At 39.5% G+C, this 18,910-nt stretch overlaps 2 protein-coding genes across 7 annotated transcripts in view; one reads left to right on the forward strand and one right to left on the reverse strand.

Moving 5' to 3' along the window:
* The first annotated feature begins 803 nt into the window (after positions 1–803).
* The window catches only part of NLRC4 (NLR family CARD domain containing 4), a 47,456-nt gene continuing 29,349 nt past the window's right edge, over positions 804–18,910 (forward strand). The window contains exons 1-4 of one of the 2 annotated variants that reach the window (XM_030857987.2): positions 804–920; positions 10,718–10,844; positions 14,378–14,638; positions 15,504–17,498. In XM_030857987.2, coding sequence (XP_030713847.1) covers position 10,844; positions 14,378–14,638; positions 15,504–17,498 — 2,257 coding nt within the window. In that variant the 5' untranslated portion in view covers positions 804–920; positions 10,718–10,843. Of the gene's footprint in view, positions 921–10,717; positions 10,845–14,218; positions 14,639–15,503; positions 17,499–18,910 lie in introns of those variants that run through there. The other variant, XM_060309762.1, reaches the window with a different exon arrangement.
* Positions 7,565–18,910, reverse strand: part of SLC30A6 (solute carrier family 30 member 6) — a 76,067-nt gene continuing 64,721 nt past the window's right edge. For all 5 annotated transcript variants that reach the window (XR_009566271.1, XR_009566268.1, XR_009566269.1 and 2 more), the window contains 2 exons: positions 18,157–18,324; positions 7,565–17,247 (listed from right to left, as the gene is read on the reverse strand). The gene's annotated coding sequence lies outside the window, so the exon portion shown is untranslated. The remainder of the gene's footprint in view (positions 17,248–18,156; positions 18,325–18,910) is intronic.

Raw genomic sequence — 18,910 nt, forward strand, 5'->3', positions numbered from 1 at the left:
TCCTTCTATGTCAGGTAAGTTAATGTCGGAATGCTCTTTTTGAAATAAGAAGTTTTGTAACATAAAAATCTCATGATAGATTGTGCAAAGATGGGGAAAATGTATGCAAGAATGTCATTCTCAAGAGAAGTCCTGGGAGATTTCTCCATTCTGGGAGCTGAGTGTGAACTAGCTTCCTGGAGTTTGTGACCACAAGCTCTGAATGTGTGTGTGCATGTGGGAGCCTGTGGCTCTTCATAGTTGGAGGATGCCCTGAGCACTATCAGTTGGGTGGGCTGATAGTGGTGGTCCATTTGCTCTGTGCTCACCTTGCTGAGGACCCTGGTGACTAAGAGTATGCATTTGCTAGAAGTCTCCTGGGACCCGAGGTACAGATGATAAGCATGACTTTGGCTGCTTTGCAATAAACTTTAACTAACCAAACCAGTTTATTTCATTTCTTTCTCTTTCTCTCTCAGTTAATGACAAAAATTAACGCACACTAAGTGTTCAAAACACTTTGTTTTCATTTTAAGCTATAGAATAATAAACTAACAGCAGTAGGATTCATATGTTGTGAATAAACAGGGAACAAATGAGTAATTCCTTTCTTGTTGTGAATTTCCAGCTTTTGCATCTTTAAGCTCGTTTCACTTCTTTCTCCAGCTACTTGTACTTACACTCATCTTCCCTTTTTGATCCCTTTTGAACACAGTTTGAGCTGTGTCCAAACCATTCTTACTATGCTTTGAAAAAAAAAAAAAGAAAAGAGGAACTTGTCAGTGTTTGCCGTTTTCTTACAATCCCCTGCCACAGAATGAGACTTCAGACCTACAGGAACACCAGGCTTTGCTGTGAAACAGAAAGCAAATGAAAAGAAACTTTATTTTAAAAGTGTCTTTTGATCCACCAAGAAGAGGGCAACTGGATTGTTCATCCAGGTACAGTGGGGAGAGAGAATGGGGTTTTAAGTGGGTTTTGGAACCTAATGTTGAAATTTGGATTTACATTCATTTAAAGTTTGTGTCTGGTGGGTATGAAAGCCTTAACACTGAAGAATGCAGTTTTGCTTGGCTGGCTGGACTTGCCTGCAGGGAGACTTTTAGGGGTGGTGAGTCTGGTCTGCTGGAGTTTCATGGGGTTCTTCAGAATTGATGTTTAAATGCATGTTAAGTCAGAGGGATGCATTTGTGTTTACTGTGAGGGAAAGGACTTTGAAAATACTTTTTGGCTTTACAGAAATGAAACCTACTGTTGTTAGTGAGACTGCTATTAGAGTTGCAGGAGGTCAGAGCTGAAAAGCCCTAGGGGCACTGCTCAGTCCATGCACTCCCCTGAATTACAAGAAACCTGATATCTGGACAGAGCAGTGAAGGGAACCGCTGCTTACAGGACACCTATTATTGATAGGGTCTTTACAGACTTTATCTCAGTTAATCCTTACAACCCTGGAGGAGAGAGGTGGAAAATGTAGAGAGAAGTCAAGTGACTTGCTGTAGGTCACGCAGCTAATTGTCTACAGAATTAGGATAGAACCTCGTCTCCTGTCACTGTTCTCTTAACAGTTCAGCGCCCTTCTATAATACTAATTGTGTTAGTCTGCTCGGGCTGCCATAACAAAATACCACAGACCGGTTGGCTTAAACAACAGAAAGTTATTTCCTCACAGTTCTGGAGGCCAGAAGTCCAAGGTCAGAGTGTTGGCAGGTTTGGCTTCTCCTGAGGCCGCTCTCCTTAGCTTGAAGACGGCCGCCTGCCCACTGTGTCCTCCCATGATCTCTCCTCAGGGCGTGCATCTCTGGGGTCCTCTCCGTGTGTCCAAATCTACTCTTCTTATAAGGACACCAAGCAGATTGGATTAGGGCCCATCCTAAAGGCCTCATGTAACTTAATTATATCTTTAAGGCCCCCATCTTTAGGTACAGTCACATTCTGAGCTATTGGGGGTTAGGGCTTCAAAATATGGACTTTGGGGGGAACACAATTCAGCCAATAACATTAACAGTAACAATAATATGTGAGATTGCTGGAGTCTATTGGAGATCTAAGAGCATTCTAGACTAGAGCCTTTTTACTAGAAAGGGAGACAGATAACGCCCACTGACCATCACTGTCCCAACTGCTCTCCTGTTTAATCTTCATAACAGTCCTAGGAGGTGGATATTATCCATGTCAGTGTTTCAGATAAAGAAATCAAGACTCAGATAGGTAAAGGTACCCATCTAATAAGCTGCACAGTGAGGATTTGAATTCAGGACTGCAATGCCAAAGCTCACACACATTTTCCACTTCTGTGTGCTGCCTCTCTGCTCCCATTATATATAACTTTTCTCTCATTTCATCTATAAGTTGTAGGAATGGCTCCATAGACGTGGGTTTATGGGTCCTGAGTAAATTCAGTTCTCTAAGGAGCTCATGTAACCATTTTGAAGAAAATATCCATTTTTAGAATTAGTTCTAAATATTATTTCCCAAAGCACAAATATAGGAAAAGGACTTCTTCCATGTAATTCAGTTATTCTCTAGACATCTTGCTTAAGGGTGGGACCTGGTGGGTGTTCAGAGCAATAGCCAGGGTCCAGGGGAGCAAACTGGTCAGAGCCTTATTCTTTATGTCAGTGGGTAACAATAGATGACCCGAGCTTCATACTACAGGCAGATTTTCTTCTTGAGATCAACAAATAACTAGTTGACTATCTCTGAGTAGGTTTCCTGATCTAGTCACAGACTTCTCTGTGGGTAGGAAGACTATTCAGTATCCAAACTGAATATGAATTTTTAGCATCTTCAGAATCAGCTGAGATTGCTGCCTGATGATCCACGTAAAGTTTTAGTTAATCATTTTAGTGGACGAAGTGACTGGATGGCTAACTCTGGGACTAGTTTATTCTCTTTACATGTGAATATAAAAAGCTTCTTGGCCCCTTCCTCTATCTTCTTCCTCTTTTTTCTGTTCTCACTTAAACTCTAACCTAGTCAGTGGAGGACTGATTCCTCCCAGACCCACCCTTTTTTCTGGGAGGTGTCTAGGAAGGGAGGGAAGAAACTGTAGTAGCTGCTATCCTTTCTGTGTGCCGGTCACTATCCCTTGATTGAGGACTCCCAGGCTGTCAGGGCTAGAGCTGGAATTTGAACTCAGTCCTGGAGTGAAAATAGGCCCTTGCTCACACCATGAGTTGTCTCAGTCCGTGTTTTCAGGCTCTTTCCCCCATGGCTCCTTTCCTATGCTGCTTCCTCTGCCAAGAAATAGCCTTTCCCCTTTACTGCCTGGTGAACTTTGGTTTCCTTTAAGAACAATTCAAAAGTCACCTCTTACAGGCAGAATTAAATCCCTCCATGGGATTCCTCCTACAACACTGAACTTCAAACTTTTACTGACTTCAACTCACAATAAGAAGTAAGACATCACTACCCAGTGCCAGGATATACAAGTAACTGTAACGAAACTTTCCTGAAAAAATACAGTACATTCTGATAGTTTTACTTCTATTTCATTTTTAAAATTATTCTAATTGTAACACACTTCAGTTGATATCATGACCTGCTAATGAGCTCACTAGTTTGAAAAACTGCCCTCAAAGAAACTCTTTCTTCCTTTGACAGCTTTTCTTGCTTCTCTCATCTCTGAAAGCCTCAGATCCTCTGGCTCCTCACACAGAGACAATGGGGCCCAGTTCTTTGGTGCCCCATCCATTAGCCATCTAAGTTCCATTTTAATCTCATTTATTTGTCCAGTGATGAAAAGTTTGGCCCTAAGAACATGACTATTTGTATCTCAGCTGGGTGTACCTAGCATATTTGACATTTAAACAAATCATTTTGTACACCTCCCTCCTCCATATAAACTAATTTTCAATAATAGTCACACAACAAGATTAATGATAGTAATGGCAAAAAAGGAAACTCAGACAGTGACAACTAATTTAATGTGGTAAAACACATGTAACATGAAATTTACCATCTTAACCATTTTTTTAAAATTAGACATTGGATTTTATTTTACTTATTTGTTTATTTTTTTGGCTCTGCCACATGGCTTGCAGGATCTTAATTCCCTAAACACGTGCCCTCTGCTGTGGAAGCGTGGAGTCTTAACCACTGGACCACCAGGAAACTCCCCCATCTTAATCATTTTTAAGTGTACAGTTCAGTAGCGGTTATGTATATTCACACTGTTGTACAATCTCCAGAACTTTTGTGTATTGCAAAATTGAAACTGTATCTGTTAAGCAACAATTACCCATTTTCCCCTCCCCACAGCCCTTGGCAACTACCATTCTACTTTCTGTTTCTATGAATTTGGCTACTCTAGATATTTCATTTAAGTTAAAGCATACAGTTTTCATCTTTTTATGACTAGTTTATTTCACTTAGCATCATGTCCTCAAGTTTCATTCATACTGCCGCTTGTGACAGGATTGCCTTCCTTTCCTTGCAACAGGATAATCTTTAGGTCCATCCATGTTGCTGCAAATGGCATTATTTCATTCTTTTTTATGTCTGAGTAATATTCCATTTTATATACGTACCACATCTTCTTTATCCATTCATCTGTCAATGGATGTTTAGTTCACTTCCATGTCTTGGCTATTGTAAATAGTGCTGCTATGAACACTGGGGTGCATGTATCTTTTCAAATTAGCGTTTTCTCTGGATATATGCTCAGGAGTGGGATTGCTGGAGGATTTCCTTCCTTTTTAAGGCTCAGTAATATTCCATTTTGTGTTTATACCACATTTTGTTTATCCATCCATCCATCAATTAACACATGGGTTGCTTCTGTCTCTTGGCTATCATAATATAATATTGCTATGAATATGGGTGTACAACTTACAATGAGACCTTGCTTTCATGATTTTGGATATATACCCAGTGGAATTGCTGGATCATACAGTGATTCTATTTTTAATTTTCTGAAGAACCACCATACTGTTTTCCATAACAGCTGCACCATTTTACTTTCTACCAAAGTGCACAAGGTTTCCAATTTCTCCATATCCTTACCAACACTTGTTATTTTCTGTTTTTGTTTTTAACAGTAGCCATTCTAATAGGTTCAAGTGATATCTCATTGTGGTTTTGATTTGCATTTCCCTAGTGATTAGTGATGTTGAGCATCTTTTCATATGCTTTTTGGCCATTTGTATACCTTCTTTGGAGAAATGTCTATTCAAGTTCTTTGCCCATTTTTTAATCCTGTTGTTGTTTTAGTAGTGACAATTTTCTTTTATTGAATTTTGTGTATGTAATCATGGCAGTAAAAACATACAAACATACAAACTAGAGTAAATATTGAGGTACAAAAAAAGGAAAAACCTATATCGACATATCAGTCCAGGATAGTAATGAATAATAAAATCCCTTCTCAAGCCTTACCTTCTGTACCTTTGTCAATGACTTTAGCAAATTGATCATTTTGTGTATTTGTGTTCAATGGAGTCTTGCCAGAATTGTTAATATATCTTTGATCATAGTTAAATGAAGAACACTTCTTAAAAATTTTAATTTCAAAAAGTTTTTTTCACTTAGGTTGAATGGAATATTATTCAGCCATAAAAAGAAATGAAATTGAGTTATTTGTAGTGAGGTGGATGGACCTAGAGTCTGTCATACAGAGTGAAGTAAGTCAGAAAGAGAAAAACAAATACCTTATGCTAACACATATATATGGAATCTAAGAAAAAAAAAGGTCATGAAGAATCTAGGGGTAAGACGGGAATAGAGACACAGACCTACTAGAGCATGGACTTGAGGATATGGGGAGGGGGAAGGGTAAGCTGTGACAAAGTGAGAGTGGCATGGACATATATATACACTACGAAACGTAAAATAGATAACTAGTGGGAAGCAACTGCATAGCACAGGGAGATCAGCTAGGTGGTTTGTGACCACCTGGATGGGTGGGATAGGGAGGGTGGGAGGGAGGGAGACGCAAGAGGGAAGAGATATGGGAACATATGTATATGTATAACTGATTCACTTTGTTATAAAGCAGAAACTAACACACCATTGTAAAGCAATTATACTCCAATAAAGATGTTAAAAAAAGTTTTTTTCACATGAAGCAACAGAAAAAAAGACTTATTGAAAGCCTTAAACATGATGCTAGGTTTAGCAGAAATTCATAAATATTCTATTTCACATTATGTTCCAGAACTTGAAATAGTGTCCATGCTCTTGTTTCTTTGGTATTGATTGTAATGGCTCTTAAAAGTCTCTGTAGTAAAATAAATAAATAAAATATTCCTCCTCCTAGAGGAGGCTGGAGCTGGGTATTTCCCTTCCCCCAGGTCAGCTAAGCTCTGTTAATATCTCAGTAGGTGAGGCTCTGGTAAAATAATTGATGTTGAGGGCAGGATTTTTTAGGAAGAATAGAATGCTCTGGGGGCTTCCCTGGTGGCATGGTGGTTGGGAGTCTGCCTGCCAATGCAGGGGACACAGGTTCTAAGCCCTGGCCTGGGAAGATCCCACATGCCCTGGCAATGAACAGTAGCTTCTGCTCGCCACAGCTAGAGAAAGCCCGCATGCAGCAGGGAAGGCCCAACACAGCCATAAATAAATAAATAAAAATTAAAAAAAAAAAAGAATAGAATGCTCTGGGCATAATTCAAAATGGCTACTTTCCCCCTCCCTTTACTGGAAGCAAGAGATTTTTCTCTGATCTACACTATGAGAACCTGGTAGGGCTCCTGGAGGTAAAACTCACAAAAGCATGGGGACTTTGCTAAACTGGATGCTCTTGGAGTTTTTAACTCACAGACTTGTCCACACTGATCCTCTAGAAATTCATCAATTACAGTTTAGGGTTTCCTACCTGGTTATGAGATCCTCTGAGGTTTCTGCTCATGAGTGTCTGCTCCTCCTGGGTTTCTGCTCCAGTAAGTTTGCAATTCTGTGTCTGCCTGACTGCGTCTTCAATTTTGCAGTAGCAGTTTGCTCTGTGACCTCAATTCTCTGATAGCTCTAAGAAGAGTTGTTCATGTTCAGTTTATTCAGCTTTTAACTTGACATTAGGATGGAGTAATGACTTCCTTACGTGCCCGGCCAGAAAGCAGAAGTCAAAAAATCTTCTTTTAAAAACAGAATTTAATAAACTAATTTTAAAATTTATATGTAAATGTCCATCGACAGAGGAATGGATAAAGAAGATGTGGTACTTATATACAATGGAATATTACCCTACCATAAAAAAGAATGAAATAATGCCATTTACAGCAACATGGATGGATCTAGAGATTATCATAGTAAATGAAGTAAGTCAGACAGAGAAAGACAAACATTGTATGATATCACTCATATATGGAATCTAATTTTTTTTATTGGAGTATAATTGCTTTACAATGTTGTGTTAGTTTCTGCTGTACAATGAAGTGAATCAGCTATATGTATACCTATATCCCCTCCCTCGTGGACCTCCCTCCCCACCCCCATCACACCCATCTAGGAAGTCGCAGAGCACCGAGTTGAGCTTCCTGTGCTTTATAGAATGTTCCTGCTAGCTATCTATTTTACACATGGTAGTGTATATACGTCAATCCTAATCTCCCAATTCATCCCACCCTCCCCTTTCCCTGCCGTGTCCACATGTCCGTTCTCTAATTTTTTAAAAAAAGATACAGATGAACTTATTTACAAAACAGAAACTGACTTACAGATATCAGAAACAAACTTATGGTTACCAAAGGGGAAACATTGTAGGAGAAGGATAAACCAGGAGCACGGGATGTACACACACACACTACTATATATAAGACAGATAACCAACAAGGACCCACTGTATAGCAGCACAGGGAGCTCTACTTAGTATTCTGTGATAAGCTATAAGAGAAAAGAATCTAAAAAAGAATGAACATATGTACATGTATAACTAAATCACTTAGCTGTACACCTGAAACTAACACAACATTGTAAATCAACTATACTCCAATAAAATTAAAATATTTAAAAAATAAATAAAATGTGATTCCAGAGGACAGGCAGCAGTCCCAGTGTTCTGCGTCTTGCACAGCCCTACTGCCCTGAGAAGCAGAAATTATATAACGTGTTTTCAGTTGTGCAGACTGGGGAGGATTCACATGTTCGGTCTGGTGAACTTCCAGGAAATAATTTTAAGTGTTTATCTAAAGTTCATTCAAACTTTCTTGATCTAGAAGTTAGACAGGAAACCTAGCAGAGAATTGAAACACACCAGGCTCTGAGGAGAGAGAACTCTAAATGTAGGCAGAAGGGTTGAACTGTGACACTCCGTGGCATTCATACCTCAGAAAGCAGGAGGTTCAATTCTAGGGTTTCTGTGATTTAGAAGCTGCATCAATATTAATGTTTGCCACCACTTCCTGTTGCTCATTGTCCTGGTTGCTTTTGCTGTGTAATAAACTGCCCTAATACGTCATGCTAAAAAATAAATAAATAAAATTAAATAAAGGGAATGTCCTGGCGGTCCAGTGGTTAGAACTCTGTGCTTTCACTGCTGAGGGCCTGGGTTCAATCCCTGGTCAGGGAACTGAAATCCCACAAGCTGTGTGGTGTGGCCAAAAATAAATAAAATTAAATTAAGTTAAATAAAAATAAAATAAAATTTATATGAGAATGCAAACAATTCTCAAAAAGAACAAAACTGAAGGATTTACACTACCCGATTTCAAGGCTTATTATAAGGATACGGTAATCAAGACAGTGTGATATTGGCATAAGGACAGGCATAAATCAGTGGAACAGAATAGAGTCCAGAAATATGCTCACAAGTTCAGTGGGTAAAAGATATTTTCAACCAATCATGATGGAAAAACTGTACATCCCTGTGGAAAAAGAGTGAACCTCAACTCCTTATCTCACATCATAAACAAAAAATTATCTCAAAATGGATCAATGACCTAAATGTAAAAGCTAAAATTATAAAACCTCTAAAAGAAAACTTAGATGAAAATCTTTGTGGCTCAGGGTAACAATGATTTTGTCAAGAGGACACAAATAGCATGAACAAATAGCATGAATCAAATAGCATAAAGAAGAAAAAATTAATAAGTTGAGCTTCATAAAAATAAAAATGTTTTGCTTTTCAAAAGACACAAAGAACAAAAGGCAAACCATTGTATTAATCATGTTTTTTATTTTCTATATTTTATGATGCTTTGATATCTTGGGGGCTTTGCTGGCCAAAAGAGGCTGCCCATACCAGGGCTAGCTAATTCCTAGGGATAGCAAAAAACTTGCCTGTGAGTGTGCCTTTCATATGCAAACAAATGAATCCAAAGACCGTATCTTCAACCACCAACTTTATCAAACTCTCACACATCAAGCCAATATTTCCCCTGCCCTAAATCACTCCCAGGCCACCCTTATAGTCCAGAGTCTACTGAAATTATTCAAACTATCCAATCCTAAACTTGCTGAACTTGCCTACCCTGCATCACCTGTTTCTTCCTGTGAAAACTGTTATAGAGGCTCTGGGCTAAGCTTTCTCCTTTGCTCCTTCTGCCTCCTGATCAACTCTGGTACTTCCCCATGAGGCCCCATGTGGTCCTGTGTGGCACAGCGGGCCCTCCTTCTCTTGCGAATCATAAGTAATAAAACATTTTTCATTGGCATTGACGTCTTCATTTTGTCACTCAGTTATCTCTGTAAATTAAATCCTAGGCACAATCAAAACAACCACAGATGAGTAAAAAATATTTATAATACATGTGTTTGACAAAAAAATTGTATTCAGAATCTATGAAGAACTCTTGAAAGTCAATAATAAAAAGACAACCCAATTTGTAAAATGGGCAAAAGATTTGTACAGATACTTCACAAAAAGTTTATGAATGAACAATAAAGTACATGAAAAGATGCTCAACATCATTAGTCATCAAGAAATGAAAATTAATATTACAAAATGAGATAACACTACCCATTCATTAGAATGGCTAAAATTAAAAAGACGGATAATGCCAAGTGCTGCTGAGGATTTGGAACCACTGGAACTGTTGATTTTATCTGCTGTAAGCATGTAAAATGGTATGACCACTTTAAAAAACAGTTTGGCACCATCTATAAAATTAACATACACTCACCATATGACCTAGAAATTCCACTTCTAGATTCTCACCCAATAGAAATGAAAACGTATGTCCACAAAGGAATGTTGATAGAAGCTTCATTCATGATAGCCAAAAACTGGACACAAACCAAAGGTCCATCAACAGAATTAATAGGTAAATTGATCTGTTCCTACAATGGAATACTGCTTAGCCATTAAAAACGACTGAACTACCAATTCCTGCAAACAGCAAGGAGAATCTCAACAGCATGATACTAAGTGAAAGGAGCCAGACACAAGAGTACCCCCTACATTTGTCCATTTACATGAATTTCTAGAACAGGCAAAAGTAATTTATAGTTAAAGAAATCCGATCAGTGGTTGCTTTGATGGAGACTAGGAGGAATGAATTATAAAGGGGCACAAGGGAACTTTCTGCAGTGATGGGAATATTCTAAATCTTGACTGGGGTATTACTGACTTGGGTGTGTACATTTGTCAAAGCTCCTTGTATTTTATTGCATGTAAATTTTACGTCAATGAAATTGATTTTTAAAATGAGGCAGTTTACTACTTAACTGATATAGAAATGTCTCAAAATATACTAAATGAAAAAAAAAACATGTCAAACATTATGTATAGTGCGTCCTTTTTGGTGTGGAAAAAAAAATACAAAAGTGACAATGGTTGCTGTCTTGATTGTTTCTGTTTTGTTAGTTTTACAGAATGAGTAGCCGTTTTACAGAAAGAAGAGGACAGTATTGGAGTCATCTTTGACTTCTCCATTTGGAACTAATATTGTCTATTGAGATATAGAAAGCTGGAAAGCTTTTATTCAGAACAAGTAAGTATACTAGAAATCAAATCTGCGTGATTGTAGAGTGTGTTTCCAAATACGGGTGATAGTGAGCAGAAAATCAATTCATGCCTTTCTCTGATCAGTTATATTGATATATGGAATGCCCATCAAATATTTTTCTGTGGTTCTGAGAATTCAGTTATAAACATGGTGGCCCGTGTTAAATGGCAGAACCACAGATAAGCTAGGACTTTCACAGAGAGTGATTGTTTTAAAATATTGGTCCCCTGACATCATGGGAGGCTAGATCCTGGGTTTGAAAGATGGCTTCTGGGAATTTCCTGTTTCCTGGTACATTGCCACACACTTTGAAAGGTTTTGCTATTAGTACTCAGTTCTAAATAATTTGGGACTTATGTGAGATAAAACACATACATTGTCCTAAAACCTCAGGAAAATCTGAAATAATATACAAATTTGGGGGATATTGATTTGCTTAAGGAACATTAAATAAAAGGTACCATATTCAAGGTCTGGGCTGCATGTTTAACTCTTGCAAGAATGTGATCCTAGATGACTAAGAATATAAGCCCAAACTATCCAATAGGTTTTTTGTTTGTTTGTTTTTGTTTTTTACTATTCCAAACACTTTATTTTTAAAAAATTTTTATTGGAGTGTAACTGATTTGCAATGTCGTGTTGGTTTCTGCTGTACGGCAAGGTAAATCAGTTATACGTATACATATATCACCCCAATGTTCACTGCAGCACTATCCAATAGTTCTAATGGTAAATGCTTTCTCACAACTTTTTCATCATGGTGAGGTTTTTCATTTTAATCTGTACCAAATTCATTTATTCAACAAATGTTAATTAATTAACCACAGTTCTAGGCCCTGGGGGTATAATATCAAAACAAAGCATGCTTTTTGTTCTCACAGTGCTTACAATATGGTGTATATTTGCGAGTGTAATTCAGGAATGGAGGGTACAGGGAGAAGGTGGAATAAGGGTAAAATAGACAATAAACAATATTTATGTGAAAAATGATAACACAAATAAAATATAAATAATTGGTAGGTGCAAAATGACATCTCATTATGTTAATTGTGTTTTTATTTCTGTGGGTGTTTCCAGAACACATCTCCTATTTGTAACAGTAATTGAATAAAGACGCTATTCTTTCTGATCTCTTTGTCAGTCCTGAAGATGCACTCAGGAAGAATATTACATGATCTATCTTTTTATCAAGTCAGCAATTCAAATCTGAGTCCCTTCAGAAGAAGGAAAGTTCAGCTCTGTTCCACTAGAAATTATCTCCTGTTGGAATTTTCTTATATGCTGAGAATATTGTAATACATTAAGATTTTATTCAAGAATCAAAAGTACATTTATATTTCCTATATTACCTGAAAGCATTTTTCCCCTTAGTGCAATTTGTTGCCCCTAATTTCTTCAATGATATGTCTAATTTTTTTGCCTATTGAACATGAATGTTCTTTTATACAAGCTTGCTTTTCATTAAACTCTCTGGTTTTTATGGTTGAAAAGGAAAAAATATTGGTCTCCTGCCATCACCTACTCGGGCTTACCCTCCTGGTCAGAAAGCAGAGAGATCTGTCAAGATCATTGTGAAGAAACACGGAGTAGATCTAAGTGGCGACCAAAATATAACTCTTTCCGCTTTGATGACTGGGTGTAGACTATGCTATCCAATGTAGTTACTAGTAAGTAGCTATATGTGTCTATTTAATGCAAATTTAAATAAACAAAGACTAAATAAAATTTAAAATTCAGTCGCACAGTAATTTAAATAAACAAAAACTAAATAAAATGTAAAATTCAGTCTCACAGTCACGCTAGCCACATTTCAAGTGCTCAATAGCCACACGTGACTAATGGCTCCACTACTGGACAGAGCAAATATAGAACATGTTTATCATCTCAGAAAATTCTACTGTACAGCACTAGTCTAAACAGAGATATTCTGCTAAGAATGAATACTGGATGAATGAATAAGCAGCATGGTTTTCACTTAACTACTTGATAAGAGAGGAGTATGGTAGTCCACACTCAGGGAGATACCATGGCTAGTAATAGGAACATCTTACAGTTACATAGCAGCACACTTTTCAAATTTTAAAATATTTTTATGTCTGTGCCTTATGTGACTTTATTCAGTCTTTTTCATGAGCCTTTTAAAGAATTAAAGTATCAATATCTTAATTTTACAGCTGAAGAAATGTCACCTCCAAAAGGCTAGTCCTGTGATCTTGCGGTGGTCTCTAGGCCTTTCTAAGTGACTAGAATCAGACTTAGAGGTTGTCTCCATAGGGAGGATGTAGAAGCCTAGAAAACAGATGAGACCCCAGAGGGCGAGAGAGAGACTTGCTGACCGGCCACGTAGACAGGGATGTGGTAACATTCCAGCTGAGGTTAGCAGTAGAGATCTGCATGGGACAGAGAGAAAGGGGACCTGAGGTACGATCCTGGGGGTCTGAGTGCCTGACGGTGTAATTCAGACCAGAGATGCCTCAGGGTCTTCGGGAGGAGGTATCCACTTGGATGAGTCAAGAAAGATTTGAAAACCAGGAGCAGCCTAGCCCAAGAGGAAAAGTAGTGCAGACAGTGTCTGAGAGTACAACACCAGGGAGGCACTTCTCCGAGCTGGCATGGACTGCCTGGGAGAGTTAGATCTTGGCAAGGCAGACACAGAAACGAGACAGCTTCTTCAGGGAACCTCACTGTGAGAGGTGAGAGAGCTTAAACTGAATACAGACGACTATTTTGCAGTGATACTCTTCAGAAAATACCAAATTCTATGGGAGATAAAATGTGCTACTCCTTTGAATGTTGACAGCAGAATAATGGCTAAAAATAGTAGCTAACATTTATTGAGCTATTACTTTGTATGAAATACTATACACGAGTTCTCATTACAACTTCATAAGTAAAATACTGTTCTCAACTCCATTGTACAGACAAGGAACCAGTGGTGTACTACAGCTGGTTCTTACTGTTTTGTGAGAACTCACTGTTAATTTTTATGATTTTTGTTAGCCAGTTGACATACATTGTTAGCTTGAATTTGGCCTCAGTGGGAATATTTATAACATGCAGATTGGTACGTGTTATGAATTCAGGCCTTTACCCCCAGAGAGGCAGTGTGTTCAACATTTATCAGCACAGCATTGAAATAGGCTCAAAGAGGTTTAGCAACTTGCCAAGGTTACACAGATGGTAATGGCAGATCGTACGCCAGTCTCCCTACTTGAAAGCGCATCGTCTTACCCCTATTACCTTAGTGGGGATGCTTTTATATCAAGGACAAGATTGCTCACTTTACTTTGTTATCAAAGAAAAAACGTCTTGCTCACCAAGGACTCTGGGGTCAGGAATGAGAGTCTTTACAGCTTTTCTTGAGGGCCTGGAATTCAAGCATTTGGCATCTCCATAACTCAAGATAGGTCCAAAGGGGAAAAAAAAAAAGCATGAACCTAATGCCCTGGCAACATAATGCTGATATGCACATTTTGTATAAATGAATAAATATTTATATTTCTCCCCCATCCCCTCAGTGGATTTCATAAAGGAGAACAGTCAAATTCTCATTCAAAGGATGGGAATGACTGTTATAAAGCAAATTTTGGATGAGCTATTTGTATGGAATGTTCTGAATGACAATGAAGTAAACATCATTTGCTGTGAGAAGGTCGAGCAGGATGCTGCGAGAGGGATCATTCACATGATTTTGAAGAAGGGTTCAGAAGCCTGTAACCTGTTCCTTAAATCCCTTGAAAAGTGGAACTATCCTCTGTTTCAGGACTTGCATGGACTTAGTAAGTATTAGTTTTCTTTTAGCTGTTCTACAAATAGAATAAATCATGAAGAAGATCCATAATCCCCATGACAGAACCTCTGCTCTCCTCCCTCCAATGCTCTCATATCACTGGGCATTGGGCTTTGGTTATGTTGAGGAAAAGCTCAGACACTCTCAGGAAAACAAAACAAAACAAAAAACTCCCACTAGGTCACTTGATGGTGAAGCCAAATAAGTAACTCCAGGGTAAGGGAATAAATGATTTAGCACAGGCTGACTTCAGAATCAAACTGGACAGTGAAGGCACTTAAGAAGCCAAGGCAGTAGGCAGTAGTAGTTGTCAACATTCCTTAGTCTGATGAGGACCATCTGTGGACAAGTGGCCCCCAGACTACCTACTCTGTAATCCAAGCACCATGGTAAAGAGAGCCTGACTGACTAAAGAAGCATGATTCTGCTTTTCATGAAATATTAATTTAGTTTTTCTTTCTTTAAATTAGTCAATTCTTTCCTGACAGATTTTAATCAAGGTTAAGGCTTGATTGGCTGAAAGTTACCCCTGACCATCATTCTCAACCATATCCCCACTATTCTCATGCACTTTCCTTAACCCAAACTCTGGCTCCTCTCCTTTCCAATCAGCTGCTACAAAATTTGGTGGTGGAAAGGAAGAAACACAAGGCAAAAGGGCAAGTAGGGTAAAGGGTAACAGGGAAAAGCAGGAGCAAATATTTGGAACCCTTTCTGCCAGCTCAGAACTGGGGAAGGAAAAGAAAGTCACCAAGGGAAGATTCTCAGCCTCACTCCTCCTTCCTCCTCCTGAACTCTAGGTTCTGGGGAGACACAGAATTGGATCCTCTTCAATTTCACCTCTTCTCTAACAGGTCTTTTTTATCAGATGTCAGAAGAAGACTTAGATGGTTTGGCTCAGGATTTAAAGGACTTATACCATACCCCATCTTTTCTGAACTACTATCCACTGGGTGAAGATATTGACATTATTTTTAATTTGAAAAGCACCTTCACAGAACCGGTTCTATGGAGGAAGGACCAACACCATCACCGTCTGGAGCAGCTGACCCTGAGTGGCCTGCTGGACACTCTTCAGAGCCCCTGCATCATCGAAGGGGAACCGGGCAAAGGGAAGTCCACTTTGCTGCAGCGAATTGCCATGCTCTGGGCCTCTGGAGAGTGCCAGGCTCTGACCAAGTTCAAATTAGTTTTATTTCTCCGTCTGAGCAGGGCCCAGGGTGGACTCTTCAAAACCCTGTGTGACCAACTCTTGGATATACCTGACACAATCAGGAAGCAGACTTTCATGGCCATGCTACTGAAGCTACGGCAGAGGGTTCTTTTTCTCCTTGATGGCTACAATGAATTCAAGGCCCAGAACTGCCCAGAAATCGAAGCCCTAATAAAGGAAAACCACCGCTTCAAGAATATGGTCATCGTCACCACCACCACGGAGTGCCTGAGGTACATCAGGCAGTTTGGTGCGCTGATTGCCGAGGTGGGGGACATGACCGAGGACAGTGCCCAGGCTCTCATCCGGGAAGTGCTGATAAAGGAGCTCGCTGAAGGCTTGTTGCTCCAAATTCAGAAATCCAGGTGCTTGAGGAATCTGATGAAGACCCCTCTCTTTGTGGTCATCACTTGTGCAATCCAGATGGGGAAAAGTGAGTTCCACTCTAACACACAAACCACACTGTTCTGTGCTTTCTACGATCTGCTAGTAAATAAAAACAAGCACAAACGTAAAGGGGTGGCTCCAAGTGAGGTCACTCGGAGCCTGGACCACTGTGGAGACCTAGCTCTGGAGGGCGTGTTCTCCCACAGGTTTGATTTTGAACCGGATGACTTGTCCAGTGTGAACGAGGATGTTCTGCTGACAACGGGACTCCTCTGTAAATACACAGCTCAACGGTTCAAGCCGAAGTATAAGTTCTTTCATAAATCATTCCAGGAGTACACAGCAGGACGCAGACTCAGCAGTTTATTGACGTCTGAAGAGCCAGCAGAGGTGACCAAGGGGAATGGTCACTTGCAGAAAATGGTTTCCATTTCAGACATTACATCCAAGTACAGCAACCTGCTCCTGTATACGTGTGGGTCATCTGCCGAAGCCACCCGGACTGTTCTGAAACACCTGGCATCAGTGTATCAACATGGCAGCCTCGGTGGGCTTTTAGTCACCAAGAGGCCTCTCTGGAGGCAGGAATCTATGCAAAATGTGAAAAGCACCACTGTGCAAGAAATTCTGAAAGCCATAAACATCAACTCCTTTACAGAGTGTGGCATCAATTTATTCTGTGAGAGTATATCCACATCAAACCTGAGAGAAGAATTTGAAGCTTTCTTTCATGGTAAAAGCCTACATATCAACTCAGAGAACATCCCTGATTACTTATTTGACTTCTTTGAAAACTTGCCTAATTGTGCAAGTGCTCTGGACTTTGTTAAACTAGACCTGTACGGGGGAGCTGTGGCTTCTCAGGATAAGACCACAGAAGACGCAAGCAGGGTCCACATGCAAGAGTCCTCAGGAACCTACATTCCCAGCAGGGCTGTGTCTTTGTTCTTCAACTGGAAGCAGGAATTCAAGACATTGGAGGTTACACTCCGGGATTTCTGCAAGTTGAATAAGCAAGATATCACATACCTAGGGAAAATATTCAGCTCTGCTAAAAGCCTCAGGTTGTACATTAAGAGATGTGCCGGCATGGCTGGAAGCCTCAGTTCGGTCCTCAGCACCTTTAAGGACATTCACTCCATCATAGTGGAAGCCAGTCCCCTCACCTTAGAAGACGAGCGGCATATCACATCTGTGACAAACCTGCACACCTTAAGTATTCACAACCTAGAGACTCAACAGCTACCAGGTATTGTAAACATTAGCAGTTTAAGCTATAATTAAACCCGGCTAGTTACTGTGGAAATATTAGATATTATTTGTTTTTCTTGAAATTTTCTAATAGTTTCTACTAGTGTCAGGACTTGGAAGGGAAGTGGAAGGGCTTGGGAGAGACTTCCATGTCAGGGGAAGGCTGTCAGATTGGGAGGCCCTAGGAAGGATTCCCAGAGCTGAAGCTCTGTAGTCTGACTGAATAGCTATGTAGTATATATATGGTAAAGTGTGTGTTTGTATGTTTGTCTGTGTTTGTATACAGTAGGTTAAGCTTGTCTTCTGTGAACCCTCCCTCTTGTCAGCATCTCTGTCTTAACCCAACATTCACTGCTTTCCTGCCAAGTAGCACCCCTCCTTCTTTGAAGTCTGGGAGGAAATCCCACCATAAACTAATCACCTGCAGAAGCTGGTGGCTAACTGTGTCACTAGATTCTCATCTAGGAAATTGCAGCACATCCAGCCCCAGCCCCACCCCAAATATCATTCATTTTGAAGGAAGATTTTGGGAACAGTTTTTGTCGAACATGAAGAAATTCCAGACTTCAGACACATACATGTGGGGTCAATCTTTCTGGGTAAAGGGGAGTTTTCCCCAGATTCACAATAACACTAAAGGTGAGTGTCTCCCTTACCTGTGTAGTCCAGCCACACCTGTGTAGATCAGTCCTGTTGCCCAGAGCAGGGGCTGCTGAGTTCTGTGAAGCTATGGGCCGGCAGGAGCCTTGTTCTATGTGACTGTAATCTGATATTCATTTTCATCCACAAGTGGCTTCCCATTAGGCTCTGCCTCACTTGTCACCCTGTAGAGGACATTTTCTATCATTTTAAGAATCTAGAACCTTTTGTACAGATAAGCTTTGCAACCTCCTACTCAATGCAGGAAGACCTTCTATAAGATTCTGGATAGTCACTCAGACTTTATTAGACTGCGTTCTGTGTTAGGAGGCTTTACCATCTTCTCTTGATGGCCATTTGTTTGTGCTGATATTGCAAACCGGTCACTTACATGCTGAATTTGACCTACATATAATTAAAAATTTTCTTTTTAATGTTTGCCAATATTTTGTTCTTAATATTTTAAATTTATTTTTTGAGTAATATATTTACATGGTCCAATTTATAAAACAATCTATGATGAAAAGTCTCCTTCCGTTCTCTGTCCCCTAGCTATGACTCTTCTCCCTAAAGGAGATGCCACCATTTTGAAATTGGGAAATATCATGTGAAAATACAGGTTTCTCATTCCTCTTGAAAATTATAGATTTGACAACTGCAGTTGGTAACAACTGGCTAGAGCTTCATGATCTGCTCCTACACTCTTTGGAAAGACACATAATCTCCAGTTGGGCACAAAGCCCATCTGTTCTACTTCTTATAATAACATCA

This window comes from Globicephala melas, chromosome 12 (genome assembly GCF_963455315.2).
Source record: "Globicephala melas chromosome 12, mGloMel1.2, whole genome shotgun sequence".
Classification (NCBI taxonomy): domain Eukaryota; kingdom Metazoa; phylum Chordata; class Mammalia; order Artiodactyla; family Delphinidae; genus Globicephala; species Globicephala melas.